A 14,742-nucleotide genomic window follows, 5' to 3' on the forward strand; every position below is an offset into this window, starting at 1 on the left:
TTATAAGCAATCAATATATTGAGCGTCCAGACGGGGAATACGAACCCAGGTCCTCTGGTGAACTGTACCAGTGCTCTGCCATCTGAGCCTAGATGTTATGCACAAAAAATATTTTAAAGTAAGACCTGTTATTGCAACCCCAACCCTCCCCTCCCTTACCACTCATCTTCAGTACTACAACTGCTGTCTCCTAGACCCAACATTTCTTTACACGCCAAAATTGCAAGCTGCCAACACCCATACAGAGAGCAACACACTGAATGGACATTACTGATTACTTTGGAGCCTTTCCCTCTCAGTGTGTGTAACTGATTGACCATTAAATCTTTGCCAAACACTCATGGTGGTTTGACCTCATTACAACCTTTAGAGGCCATTTTTTGTTTTTTGTTTTTTCCCCGCAAAGCGGAGGTTGGCCTTTTTCGGGCACCGTGGTTGTTGTTGGTTTTTGGTCCCCTTTTTGAAGCAATGTTTTACGGCCGGATGCCCTTCCTGCCGCCAACCCTTTTTGTTGCCTTTTACGACAAGCAGGGAATTACCAGTGAACTGGTACTCAATTAGCCGACCTCGGAAGGATGACAGGCTGAGTCAACCCCCTGGCGTTAATTCAGCGATCGACCGGGATTCAAACCCAGGATCCTAGGATCCTAAGCTGGCACCCTAGCCGCTAGCCCAACACCAACACCAACGCTCATTACAGACCAACATAAAATGGCCACGAGCATCCCATTGTCTATTGTCATCCCACCTTTTCTTAATAGCTTCACCAACACACTTTCTTTCAACCTACTTTCCCAAATTACACCAACACACCAATATTTACTTGCAATACAAAATGAGTTTAACTTTGAGCTATAAATGTACTGGACCAATTAAAATTAAATCATGTCGTCATAAAGACTGTTCAATTAATTTATTGACAGCATGGCGAGTGAAGCTCACTTCAGAATGATTCACAAGGAATAACATTTTGGTTATTTTTCAAATAGGTCGGATTATATAATTTGCTGTGCAGTGTGGCCAAGGGCGGTGAGGCTGTACGAGAGCTGCAAACGTTTATCGATGAAACAGTTGGCTGGGCGAAGGAGCATGGTTCTTCAACGCAGGTGAGGGCAATCTATATGATTATCATTATTTATTGTTAACTCGAAACATTCAGGAACGTGTTTGGATTATTTTACCTTTTATGTGTATTGCTTTCTTTCGCCTTTTGCAGGCAGGAGCATCTCCATGTCGTACCCTGCAAGCTTTTGCTTGGGGTCTTGGAAATTTTCTGCAGGAGCTTGGTGGAGTGATCCGCACCCTGGAGCAATCCGTCTCTCAGGCAGGTCAGCGTTAAATTAGGCCCTTGCTCTTTGGCCATTTTCTGTGCATTCATTCACACACACAATCGAGGAGCATTTGAAAAGTTCGAGTAACGAGTTATCCTTTGTTATTGTCACAACACAAACCAAATCATCGAAACTGGCTAACACCATTAACCCTGCCTTGAGCCTTGAAATTTTGCCCATAAACTTGCAAATGTGCTTATTACCTCCACCACCAAAGGTGGATGGAGTTTGTTTTCACCCCTCTCTGTCTGTTTATTTGTGAGTTGTGGACAGATTCGGTCTAAATTTGGTGGAGAGGTTGGGTATGTGACCAGGACGAAATGATTATGTTTTGGTGAAGATCCAGATCCGGATCTGGATCTGAGCATTTTTAAGTGATTCTTCCCCATTGAGAGCGGGGGCGCAAACAATATATAGCACGATATCTCAAAACGTTGTGGACAGATTCGGACAAAACTTTGCGGACAGGTCAGTTGTTTGACTAGAAAGAATTTATTTCAATTTTGGTGAAGATTTGAATCCGGATAAAATAAGTTTTAAATTTATTTTAAAAGTGATTCTTCACTATTGAGTGATAGGGCCAAAAACCGATAAATAGCACAATGTCTCAAAAAGTTATGGACGGATTCAGATGAAACTTGGTGGACAGATTGGGTATTTGACAAGGAAGAATCAATTGGATTTTGGTGAAGATCTGGATCCGGATACAAGAAGTTTTTCATTTTTAAAAGTGATTCTTTACCTTTGAGTGATCGGGCCATAAACTATATAGTATAACATGATATTTCAAAATGTTGTGGACGACCTATGACAAAACTTGGTGAATGATTTGGGTAAATGACAAGACAAGCCAATTACATTTTGGTTAAAGTCCGGATCCAGATCTGACCTATCAGTTGGATACAAAACGTAAACTGTTCAGCCTGGCTCAGGTATACTCCCTACCGAGTGTCGTTCTAGTATACTTTGCTTCATTATTCTGATGTTTGTTATTTCAATATAATTTTTCTATGTTGTACAGTTATGGATCTCCTTAAAATTGAGCATTGAGATGTCGTCAAATGTTTATGCAAAGCAGGATCCAGCTCCGAAGAAATTCACGAACTCATGGGGTGCACGTGTTGTGTAGGTGCACCCTCATATTCTACAGCAATAAAATGGGTGGCTGACCAAGTTTGGATATGGGTACGTTGAAGATGACCGTGGGTCAGGATAACCGGCAGATGTGAGTGATCTACAAACAGTTGCCCAGGGCATTTAATCATGGAAGATAACCCTGTTAAGGTTACCAAAATATCCACAAAACTTGGAATTTCTCAAGGTAGTACTTTCACAAAATCCATGAAGACATGAAGAATTTTGAAGGTGTCAGCAAGATGTTTGCCAGAGAATGTCAGTACTCATACAGCAAGAGCTGACATGTGACAAGCTTCTCAAACTGTTCAACACCAATCCAGCTGATTTTATCGCTTGTGTGATAACCGGTGATTAAACTTTGCTTTATCATTGTGATCCGGAAGCCAAATTGGAATCCATGCAATGGAAGTTCAAGGTATCACTGTCACTCCAATAAATTTTGATGGAGCTAACCGAGATGGAGCAATCTGAAAACTTCGAGTTTATTGCCATGTTTATGAAAGGCAATAGAGAAGTTCATATGGAAGTCAAGGGACACTATTTAAAAATATAATTGTTTCTATGTCTTCAACTTTGTATCTTGTTCCAATAACCTTTTGAATGCCCCTTGTAATATAACTCATTCAGTAGGTCGGAGCACTTCATACAAGTTCCGGTATGGAAGTTTGCTCCAAATGTTGTCTATAATATTCCAGCAGCCAATGTGACAGCATCACTATTTCTGTGGGTGGGATCAATACAAGTGTATGTGTGATCCATCTTTAAGAATTTCCCAAGGTTGTGGGAATGGCTTACATTGTGGGTTTCTTGCCGTTCATGTTGATTAATTAGCTAACCCTGTGATGGATGAAAGAACACACAATGTTGACTGAACTTAGAATATGTTGGCAGTGTTTTTTTAATGGCAGGACATTGTAGCACAGATGTCAGCATTGACGTAACACGTTGTCGCCAACTTAACTCTTCACTCAAGAGACTCTTCAGGCTTTATTTTTGAATCCATGATGAGTTCAGAGAGTAACGTCCAGTAAATTGTAATGTTGCAGGTGAAGCATGAACTGGTGCTTACCTGCCTATGGAATGAGCTAGCAGAGTCCATGTACATGTTGCATATATAAAAATGGTAGAGGTTTAGATATCAACACTTCTCCCTCTTGCTCCTCTCAAAACCCCACTCATTCCTTCTACCACTCACAAATACCCTTCCCTTTTCTTCATCCTCCTTTCCAACTTTTCTCCACTGTCTTATTTCCCCTCTACTCCCTCCGTCTCTACTTTTATCTCAATAAATATTTTCTCTGTTGCTTGCTTCCCCTTGTATGCAATATTTAGATGGGGCTTAAGGTCACTTTCATATATATTGTCGCATCAGTGGGTCCGTTAACACAGATCACATGAGCCAGAGGTCCAAAGACCTCCACGAATGCCAAAGCAATCTCCTAATTCTCACTGCATACTTTGTTGTTTACAACACCGCAAGGATCGCTCAAAGTAAGCCGAAACAGGCGGTGGGTTGCGCGTGGAAGGCAGGCAGGCAGGAACACGTTTCTTATGATTAAAAGGGTTTATTATAAATAAAAAAAGTAACCCTGTGGGCGTGGGAGGGGGATAGGGGAGGGGGGGGGTTATGGCTATAATAAATTATCTGAATTTGAGGCAAAATCCCCATTTTCAGCCTCTTATAGGGGGCGAATCCAAATGGGGAGTAAGTATAATAAATGCAGGTTGAAGACAGCACCTTGTTGCTATGCCAGGTGATGTCTGCAGTGACCATTTGAAATGTTTAAATCTTCAATTCTGAAGGTTAATATCGATGCAAATGGGAAAGGAAAAAAAAAAATTATCCAAAGCTGCAGATCATGTATTGCCATGAGATATGTTGGATATTTTGCTTTGCTTATCATTTAGCATTGTTCAGTGGTGCTTAGTTTTTTTTTTTTTGGTTTTCTTTTGCCAGTGTGTGTCTCGGTTTAGAATAGGTGCACCATATCCCTGCGTGTCGTAAGAGGCGACTAAAGGGTTGGCGTCGGGAAGGGCATCCGGCCATAAAAACATTTCCTCAAAAAGGGAAACGTGACTACTGTCATGGGGCCCGCAAGGCTAACCCCCGCTCTAGCAGGGAAAATGGCCTTCAAAAGAGAATCTAGTGGTGTTTAGTTTCGCATTGTATTAATTGCTTGCCCCATGGTATCATAAAGCACAACCCTTTATGAAGCCACTTCCTTCTACCCACTCTACACTGACCATGTTGGCCATTAGCCATTTCTTTCCATTAAAAAACATTTGTATTGCCTGTCGAGTCTCAACACCTATTAGTATGGTTTTGCTCATATTTGTCACTTGGATTATCACAATGATTTTGTGAGTTGCGAAGCTCAATGCACGCAATTCATGTTTTATTGCAGACAAGACCATGACCCTCCTGATGCTCCTTGAGCAGCTCGAGCCATGGTTGGAGCGTCTGGGTGTTCTGCGACAGTTGCTTGCAGACGGAGTCCGTGCACTTTCAACAACTGCGCCGACTGCTCACCGTACAACACGCCTGCTGAACAGCCTTCACGCAACTCTGCTGCATTACGACTGGTCCGGGCACTGTGGCCAACACATGGTAAGAACAGCTGCTAATCAATAAGGGTAAAAGTATTTGTGACGACTGATTCTTGGTGGGCATCAATAGTCTTGAATGCCTGCAGTTATCTTGCGTTGGTGGTTTGTAATCATGACCTGCCAGGCATAATAAATTGCCATCCTGGATGAAATCGAGCACATTTTTCAGCAGATTACACCAATAAAGGTTGACCATGGTTTGTAAATGTAGGTTTGTAACCTCTGTAGGGGAGGTGTCCTCACTGTTTACTTTATTTGAAAGTTTGAGTTGTATTGTCATTCTACAAATATTAGTGACTTTCACTTGAATACTTGCTGTATGGAATAATACTTGCCTTTTCAACAAAGTCTTTTGAAAACTAAAACACTTTATATGTGATGTACATATTTTATATCTGGTTGTTGCAATTGCTCTTTATGACTCTCACATCATTTTGCGTTTTTCCCCCCTTCCGATATGTTTAAAAAAATATTTGCATGATATATCACTCGCAGACAGAGATAGATTGTCCTGCTCTTTATGTCAACCAGTTAGAGACTCATGGTTGAAACACTTAGGTTCCTCTGTTGCTTCAACTCTGGTTGGTGACCATCCAGCCATATCTGGACATTTTGGAGGGTTGGATTGGAGCCGGTTGTCTGGACGATCCTTTGGAGGAATTTGTCGTGCAGCGGTGAGTTGTAGAAACATTGTCATTGGGAACTGCGCCTCCTGTCGATAGGTACTGTTGCCATTTGGATCATCTGCCATGAAGGCTGACTCTTGACTACAGCTTTTCCGCTTCAATAAGCATTAGGCACAGGTAGGGGAACTTTTGACGTCATGCATATGTGAGGTCACAGAAAATTTGGCAACCAAATGATTATATTTTCCGATTGGATCATAGGGGGTACAGTAATTTATGCCTCTGCTATTGCTGGAGACATTGTGTTTTTGGGTTGTCCGTCCGTGCGTCTGTGATAGGTTTTCTTTACCGCGATAAGAACGGCTGAAGGGAACCAAGTCAAACTTGGTACAAGTATGTATAACGATGTAATAATTTGGGTGGAGGAATATTGGTTGATGTCGTGATGTTGAAAGGTGTCGTTCTAGTTTTGTTTGACATAAGGAAGCACAATGCATTTTTTTTTTTTTTTTTTTTTGTTGTTCTTAACCCTTTGAGTACGGGATTTTTTTTTTTGATAAAAATACCCCTGGTACGGGATTGATTTGGCATTACGGGAATGCAACCACGTACTGACGATCTATTTATAGGTATCGTCGATGACGTGTAGTAATGTCATCCGTACACAACATTTTTGCGGGTTGCGGCACTGGACGTCATCCGTACTCAAAGGGTTAAATGCACATTATAATACTTCTATTGCCATCCTATTCCTGTAAAGTTAAACTAAAAATGCAGTTTATGAGGGCATGTTGAAAAGTAATACCTCCTATTATTTTTCTCTATACCAGGTAAAGACATTTGAATGAAACCAATATGGATACTAACATAAATTCTTATTCTACCCTGGAGTGCATTTATTTTTCCACATAATCATCACTGCAGTCCACACATCTGCCAAGGTTCAAGTAGTTTTATGATGCAGTCAGAATAGAAAGGAGCATCCTGCTGACTTATCCAGCTCTTCATCATGGCCTTAACATCGTCGTCAGAAGGAGAATGTTCTCCATGAAGGTATTTCTTAAATTTGAGGAAGAAATGAAAAATCCAATGGTGCCAGGTCGGGGCTGGTGATCCTTTGTGGCAGTACTCCATTGACTGTCATGTAAAATATTGGATTTAATCAACTGAAAGCTGGTAAGAGCATATTTAACTGCTATGGGAAGTGATATGCGTCTCACTTTTCGAGCATTAGGAAAGATGTGAGCGACCCTTCCTCTTCCTCTTTTATTCTGACGAAGGATTAACGCTAAATGTCAGCCACACCTCACTCCCCGTCATCACGTAAATTTTTTTTATTCTCCAGCGAATAAAAGTGATTCTCCACCATTGGGAGATAGGGCCAAAAACGATACATAGCAGGATATCTAAAAATGTTGTGGATGGATGATTTTGATTAAATGTGATTCTCCATTGTGATTTTCTGGTTTTAAAGAGCTATTATCCCTCCATTAGTGTGGCGTTAGTGTGGTGGGGTATCTCAAACCACTTTTGCATGTATCTCAAACAGTGTCCAAAGTCCTGCCGCACTAACAGAGCATTAAGAAAAGGTCAGAACTGTTAGAATTTCCTTTACCTTTTCTTATCGCTTCAATCTTTTCTTATCCTTCAACGTTGGTGCATTGTCTGTACAAATAGTCTTTTTTGTGTATCCCCACAGAAACAAAGGTGTATCTGTACATGACAATGACTTCTGGAACTGCACATACAGCACACTACAACCTTTGCAGCAAAACACTTCGATTGCATCATCCAAGCTGCCTGGGACTGTAAACTCATCTGAGGATCCAAACGATTCTCAGTCAATCAGGACACCCAAAATCGTCTCCACAGCCGGTGTCACCTTCTTAGAGCCCATTTTGCAGCAAGTGAAGCATGCTGGGAAATCCATGGAGCTTCTGCTTGCTCTTTCTGAATTAGACACAACGGACAAACTCCTTGACACATGCAAAAGTAAGTGGATAATTATTTGCGAAGCATTATTTTGTATTGTTGCATCAAATGTAAAGAGACGTCCGAGTATTAAGCGTTTTCACATCCGTAGAGTCCCATGAACCCTCGCTGGCTCTTCAGTTCATCCAGACCTTTTTGGCAAAATTCGACCACAGGGTCTTGGGCTTGCAACAATGCTTCCCAGGTATTGACCTTCCATCTGGCTTGATCAGCCCAACTGCTGCCGAATCCGTTGCCAGTTATCATCCTATAGATTCCTCCTGCTCATCTGGATTTGCTGGGAATTCAAAAGAGGACATGAAAAATATGACCACCTCCCTATTCTCCCAACTGCCAGTCGGTGTCTGCCCAGACCAGTTGTTTGCTCACAGCTTCTCCCGGTGAGCCAGAAAGCAGATGCCACACAATGTCCCATGACCAAATTGTTGTACAAAACAGGAAGAATATAATAGGAATTGTTCTTAAAATTACAAGATGATAACTTGTACCTGAGTTCATTCATTTGTTGACTGATGGATTTTTTTGTAAAAAGCTTATACATACTGTGTGTGTACAGAAACCATTTTGTATATATTGGTAACCAGCAGGGGTACCTAACAATGTCCGTTGCTGTTCTAATAATGTTTGCATTTTGAAGAAATGAAATTTTGTTTTTTTTTTGCTATTTTTGGGGGGTGGGAGGGTTAAAACACTATTCCAATTGTTTTTTTTGTTGTTGATTTTTGCCTGAAACACTCTGATGAACTTCTGAAAGTTTGAAGATCCTTTTGGCCATCTCTGAGAAAAATGGTGACACACACACAGAAAAAATGGCTCTTAGAATATCTACTATAAATGGACGGTGTGTGTGTGTGTGTGTGTGTGTGTGTGTGTGTGTGTGTGTGTGTGTGTGTGTGTGTGTGTGTGTGTGTGTGTGTGTGTGTGTGTGTGTGTGTGTGTGTGTGTGTGTGTGTGTGTGTGTGTGTATATGCGCCATTTTTCTTGTGGAGTTCTGGAGCTTTCTGATGTGGAATGTGATACACCAAAATGATTGTCTTGACCTCCTGAGTTAATTAGGGTAATTAACTACAAATATTCCGAAATAATTCCCATGTTTCTAAACGTGCTCCATGTTAAGGTGTATTTGTTTTTATTGTTGATTAGAGCAGCTTAATAGGTCCTTCCGCGGCATGGGATTCCAACTACAAAAGTAGCAACAATAAGAATGATAACATTTTAACAAAGCATCTATATAATAATACCGTAAGGACTCGACTTTGTTATCCCTTTTACGCCGCACCCAGTGACCCGATGCCCACGGCACTAATGGATTTACGATCTACGAACCGCGCTCTTTGTTTATCACGTACAGACATACTCGAAAAATCTGAATTAGCCGACGTTGGGGCCCAAAAGCATCCGATTAACTGCCGATACGACGCCATCTTACGACGCCATCGTATTGGCGTCTGCTGGGCGAAGGCGAAGCGAGCCGTCCGCTGATTGGACAGTCGACATGGGTGGTGTGAACCAAATGGTCTTTTTATTCCCTTGAACATTTTAAATTAGGATATATAAGGAAACGTCTTTATCGTCATTTTAATAAAGTTAAATGGAGTGACGTTGCGATACTCGGGGAGCGTTGCATAAATCCTCGTAACTCAGAGAGGTGTAGCAGGTGGCGAGACGTAAGGAAGCTTAAAGATAACGAGCTGAAACAGACGAACGATATGTCAATCCCTTTCTACACCGAACGGCAATAAAAGTATGAGAGCGGGAAGGCATGGCCTGAGCACTTCGAGCAGAGAGGACTGATTGGACTTTCTTTTTTTTTTTTCTTTTTTTTTTGTATACTGAATCGAGGCTCGTGAAAGAGCTAACATTTATTTCACAAACAAATCAACCAGACAAACAAAATATACAAAAAGAGGGAGCGGAAGACAAGATGGGGAGAGAAGGGGAAGCACACAACCACAACATTTGAGAGCAGGGAGAAGTGTGGGAGGGAGAGGGCTTGGGGGCAGGAGGCGTGGGAATGGGGGCGGGGGGGGGGGGGGGGGGGGGAGATGTATAAAACACAAGGGGACCGAAATTAGCGGGGGTAGAAAAGATCAAGGTTTTGGATGGGGGAGGATAAGAGATGGTGGTGAACAGCTGTTTTAAAGACCTGGAGGGTGGAGTGGGATTGAAGAGAGTGAGGGAGTTTGTTCCAGAGGTGGGAGAAAAGAGGAATGAAGGAGTGAAGGTGAGCAGAAAGTCTTGATTTTGGCAGTTTAACCATAAGAGGGTTGCAGGCAGATCTTGTGCAACCTGTAGGAATATTTGGGGGACAGAGCCCAGAGAGAGCTGGGGGGGCAAGGCCAGAGAGGAGTCGGTAGAAGACGGAAAGACCACCAACCTGCCTGCGGTGAGTGAGTGAAAGGCCCTTGGAGTTAGCTTCATCGCGGGAGATTCCAATGATTCTGAACGCTTTGGTTTCAACAGCGTGAAGACGAGCTAGGTGTGAGGCAGGAGCACCAGACCAGAGGGGAGAGCAGTATTCCATAGAGCTGCGGATGAAAGCCTTGTATGTGGTGAGGAGCTCAGGTGTGCCAAGGAAGGACTTCGCACGACGGAGGATGCCCAGTCGGCGACTGGCTTTGGAGGCCAGATTTGAAATGTGGTTTTCCCAGGAAAGATCATGGCAAATAGTGAGACCCAAAAGCTTGAGTGACAGAACTTCTTGGAGATGATTATTCAGAAAGTGGATGGGAGGGTTTTCCAGTCGGTCTTTTCGGAGAGACATCGTAAGAGTGTGAGATTTATCAGGATTGAAAGACATGTTCCATTTGTTTGCCCAGTCTGTGATTTTGTCCAGGTCTGCAGAGAGTAAGGAGGCTGCAGACTGCCGATCTGAGGGATGAGGAATGGAGCGACAGAGAGTAGAGTCGTCAGCAAAGAGATAGAGAGGATTTTCAAGAGAGTCAGAGAGATCATTGATGAAGACCAGAAAAAGCACAGGGCCCAGAACACTACCTTGGGGAACTCCAGCCTGAACAGGAAGAGGAGATGAGAGAAACCCATTCAGGGCCACACGTTGACTACGACCAGAGAGGAAGTCCGCCAGCCATGCGTGGAGATTTCCATGGATACCAAAGGAGGAGAGTTTGGTGAGCAGAGCGGGGTGCCAGACCGTATCGAAGGCACGTGAAATGTCAAGGGAGACGGCTCTAATTTCCTGTTTGGCGTTGAGGACCTCCATCCATTGTTGAGAAAGCAGAAGCAGCATGTCCAGAGTAGAGTGACCAGGTCTGAAACCAAATTGATGATCAGAGATCAAGCCATTGGAGAAGAGGAAAGATTTCATATCTGAAGCAATGATGGATTCCATGACTTTGCTGATAATTGGGAGAAGGCTGATTGGTCTGTAGTTGCTAGGATCTGTTTTTGCACCTTTTTTGTGCAAAGCCGTGATGTTGGCTGATTTCCAAGCAGATGGCAGATGACCTTGAGCAAAAGAGAGGGTGAAGAGAACAGAAAGAGGGAGTGAAAGAGCGGAAGAACATGATTTTAGGACCCGTGGGCTGATGCCGTTAGGACCAGTTGCAGAATCAGAGTCGAGGGTTGACAGAAACTTTTCCACCTTGTAAGACTTAACTTAAAGACTTAAAGACTTAAAAGACTAAAGACTAAAGACTTAAAACTTAAAGAGAAAAAATTGGAGCTTAACGGAAGAAGAAGATCCCATGAGCGCTCCCCTATGCCATCCATCATGGTACACACTATCCATACACCACATCCTCCCTTCTGTGGATGTTCCATGGGTTTCGGCTAGTCTATATAATAATAGCGTAAGGACTCGACTTTGTTATCCCTTTTACGCCGCACCCAGTGACCCGATGCCCACGGCACTAATGGATTTACGATCTACGAACCGCGCTCTTTGTTTATCACGTACAGCCATACTCTAAAAATCTGAATTAGCCGACGTTGGGGCCCAAAAGCATCCGATTAACTGCCGATACGGCGCCATCTTACGACGCCATCGTATTGGCGTCTGCTGGGCGAAGGTGAAGCAAGCTGTCCGCTGATTGGACAGGCGAAGGCGAAAGCAAGCCGTCCACTGAGTGGACAATCCAGAGCATGCATTTGTGCCAGTGTCGGCGATCGTTGTTCATGTACGCACTCTTCATTCTCATCTTTCTTCCTAACTCTTACTCGGACAAGCAAATCCCCTATGCCATCCATAATGGTACACTCTATCCATACACCACATCCTCCCTTCCGTAGATTTTCCACGGGTTTCGCCTAGTATATGAATTATTGCTCAAAATATTGTTGTGGATCTCAGTGCCGGCCTTTTCCCCTTACCAAGGGGGGGATTAGTCCCCTTGTCTTTGACTGGCCGACGGGACCCGGGACCTATGACGTCCTTCCCGGACAGCGCGAAATAGGGTTGTAGGACTAGAATCACTATTACCTAATTACTCGCGCTGCCCAGAAACGAGGAAATAAGCCCCGCACGAATCACACGTGCTGAGACGCCGAGCGGTGCGTACACGCGATCCGTGCCGTTTATAGATGGAACCCGATTCAAGCAACCTTAATTCGTACCACGCTTAGTCAATGATGGAAAACACGAAGGCGATCAAATTGGAAGAAAGAACAAGGTTTATTTACACTATTCACAATGATGAGAAGAAGCAGAGACACAGGGCAATCCTTAAGAACAGTCTTAACTTACTACCCAAGACAAACGGGCCCGTCTCACACACAGACACACTCACACGGGGCTTGCTGATGAAGGTCAGGTTGATGGTCACCAGCGCGTCCAGGGATGGCTTCCATGCAGCTCTCTCTCCGGTCCCCAGCTCGTACCGCGAAGTAGGTGAAGGCAGCAGGCAGGAGCTCGTATTGTGCCGTTGGGACGCACTGGGCTATTTACGGGGCGAACGGTAGGGGAGGGCTTCTGGCGTGGCAGTAATTCACTGGCGGCTATGGCCGCGTTTACTCGCGTAGCTAGGTTATGCGCTATTGGCTGGGTTGGCTGCAGCTGTGTACGTAATATGCGAATACAGTTCAACGCCTTGCAGCGCTATTACACTTGAGGTGCTCACAATGCGCTCGCCGTAAACGTCCTTCCAACACTCTCCTCTGCGAGTCCTTTGACAAAGCGCAATTCCTTCAAGTCCTTTACAACGCGCTCCTTTCCCAACGAGCCCTTCAACAAGTCCTCTCCCTCCGCGAGTCCTGGCGACAAGTCCTCTGGTAGCAAGTCCTGTTTAAGGGCTTTGTGCCAAGGCTTTTATAGGCACGCCCCGCGAACCTTCTAGCACTTACTAGACGCGCCTTACCACGCCCTATCACGCCATGCCCTTAGAGCCCTGGTTGGCTGGTGGCCCTTACCGTCATCGCCTCTGACACGCTGCCTTGACGCCGCCCCACCCCGACCCCGCGCTCCTCCCTCTTCTCAGGCCTACCTCGTGTTACTCGACTAGCGAGCGAACAAAGGGCAGCGAATGCTGCTGGCAGCCAAAGCGTAACAAACTGCTGCGGGTAGCCCAAAGTGTAACAAATTGAGGGATCAGCCAAATGGGGCGCGGGATCAATTATGCCCATAGGTGGAATTGGAGGGTGGACGCAAAATGAAGGGACCTAAACTCATGTCTTTACACAACGCAGATATTACTCGTGGAAATGGCCTATACTTACACATACTATGACATAACTAATACTCTAAGGTGGCCTACGTGTTGCTCGTGGACTAACTATAGGGGGCAACCCTTTAACCTTTAATGATCAATATGTGCCAATCTCAAAACCGTAGCAATATTAACAACAATAATAATAGTATTGTTTATCTTTGAGGCAATGGATGTCAACACAGTTGTTTGTCACACTGACTTTGTGCAGTGAATAAGGGTGACAAATGCACCAATGGCCCAAATTTACTGTCGTACTTTCACATTAATAAATAAATAAATAAATTATATTACTAAAGCAATGACTTTTATTTTATTTTATTTTTGACAGGCTGTTCTTCAGTGAAATTAAAGCGATGGATCCTCAGAACAATAAAAGTCTTCCAGAGGTTCCGGTAATACGAGATTGTTTCGAAGACGATGGGAAGTCTCTTGCTGGAGGATTGTGCTGCCAGCACTTTCAGTTAGTCCTGCAGGATTGCCTCTACCCCCACATACAGCGCCGCTGCGAGTTCGTTTTCCGTTCACTCGTACAGAAGCTGAAGCAACAGCATAGGTTTGGACATCAACCTGCAGCTTCAAGCTCGAGCAACTGTAAATTTGATGGTTGTCCTTTTGGTGATTTGGTTCTCATTATTTGCGTAAGGTAGTGCAAAGGCTTATTTTTCCTGGAATTCAGGCTGCTGGACTGCATGGAGGAACTGCGGAGTTCGTTCCTGCTGCAGGCCAATGGGGGCATGGCAGAGTTTGCCACGTGGCTGTTTGAGCAGGCTGCGTCTGCCCTGCCCTCATTGCACCATGTCACCGAGCTGAACGTACAGCTGCAGCATTCTTTGCTTGCCTTCCAGCCCAAGCTTGCTAACAGGTCTTTTGGATTTCGGCATTATTAGATGGTTGTATGACAAAAGTATGGCATAGACTGAGGTTTAAAAAAATCTTTGAAATTACTGTAATTTTATTCCATCATTTCTTTGATTAATCGGTCCATTATAATCTCTTTATGCTTACCTTTCATCCTTGATTTTGCTGACTTTGTGCTCTGACCCCTCCAGATTGTCGGTGGTGCTGCAAAATGTTGATGACAATAAAAAGCACCTTCTTATTCATGTTCTTAATGGCGTGGGCCTGCATTACAAGGTTTGCAAAGCGTATTTCAACCGTAATGTGTTATTTTAAATCAAATTGCATCCTGAAAGTCATTTTCTTTGCATATGATTCATTTTGGGAAGCCTGTTCGTGAGAACCTGACACAAAATTAATTTTCTAAGTCTATTGTTTTGGCATTTATGGTTCATCAAGCATTTGACCATTTCCTGTATGTTAGGAGTTAAACTCTTATAAACTGTTTTACGGTGTAGCCCATAGGGCAATGCCATCTGGAACAGTGTT

At 43.7% G+C, this 14,742-nt stretch overlaps 1 protein-coding gene across 1 annotated transcript in view; it reads left to right on the forward strand.

The window, feature by feature from the left end:
• The window catches only part of TUBGCP5 (tubulin gamma complex component 5), a 78,314-nt gene that overhangs the window by 19,729 nt on the left and 43,843 nt on the right, over positions 1-14,742 (forward strand). Inside the window, exons 11-19 of the mRNA XM_078768592.1 lie at positions 990-1,106; positions 1,217-1,328; positions 4,874-5,076; positions 5,634-5,749; positions 7,401-7,693; positions 7,785-8,073; positions 13,685-13,909; positions 14,033-14,218; positions 14,406-14,490. Of these exons, the coding sequence (XP_078624718.1) occupies positions 990-1,106; positions 1,217-1,328; positions 4,874-5,076; positions 5,634-5,749; positions 7,401-7,693; positions 7,785-8,073; positions 13,685-13,909; positions 14,033-14,218; positions 14,406-14,490 (1,626 nt within the window). The remainder of the gene's footprint in view (positions 1-989; positions 1,107-1,216; positions 1,329-4,873; positions 5,077-5,633; positions 5,750-7,400; positions 7,694-7,784; positions 8,074-13,684; positions 13,910-14,032; positions 14,219-14,405; positions 14,491-14,742) is intronic.

The sequence above is a fragment of the Myxine glutinosa genome, chromosome 14 (genome assembly GCF_964187855.1).
Source record: "Myxine glutinosa chromosome 14, kmMyxGlut1.1, whole genome shotgun sequence".
Taxonomy (NCBI): domain Eukaryota; kingdom Metazoa; phylum Chordata; class Myxini; order Myxiniformes; family Myxinidae; genus Myxine; species Myxine glutinosa.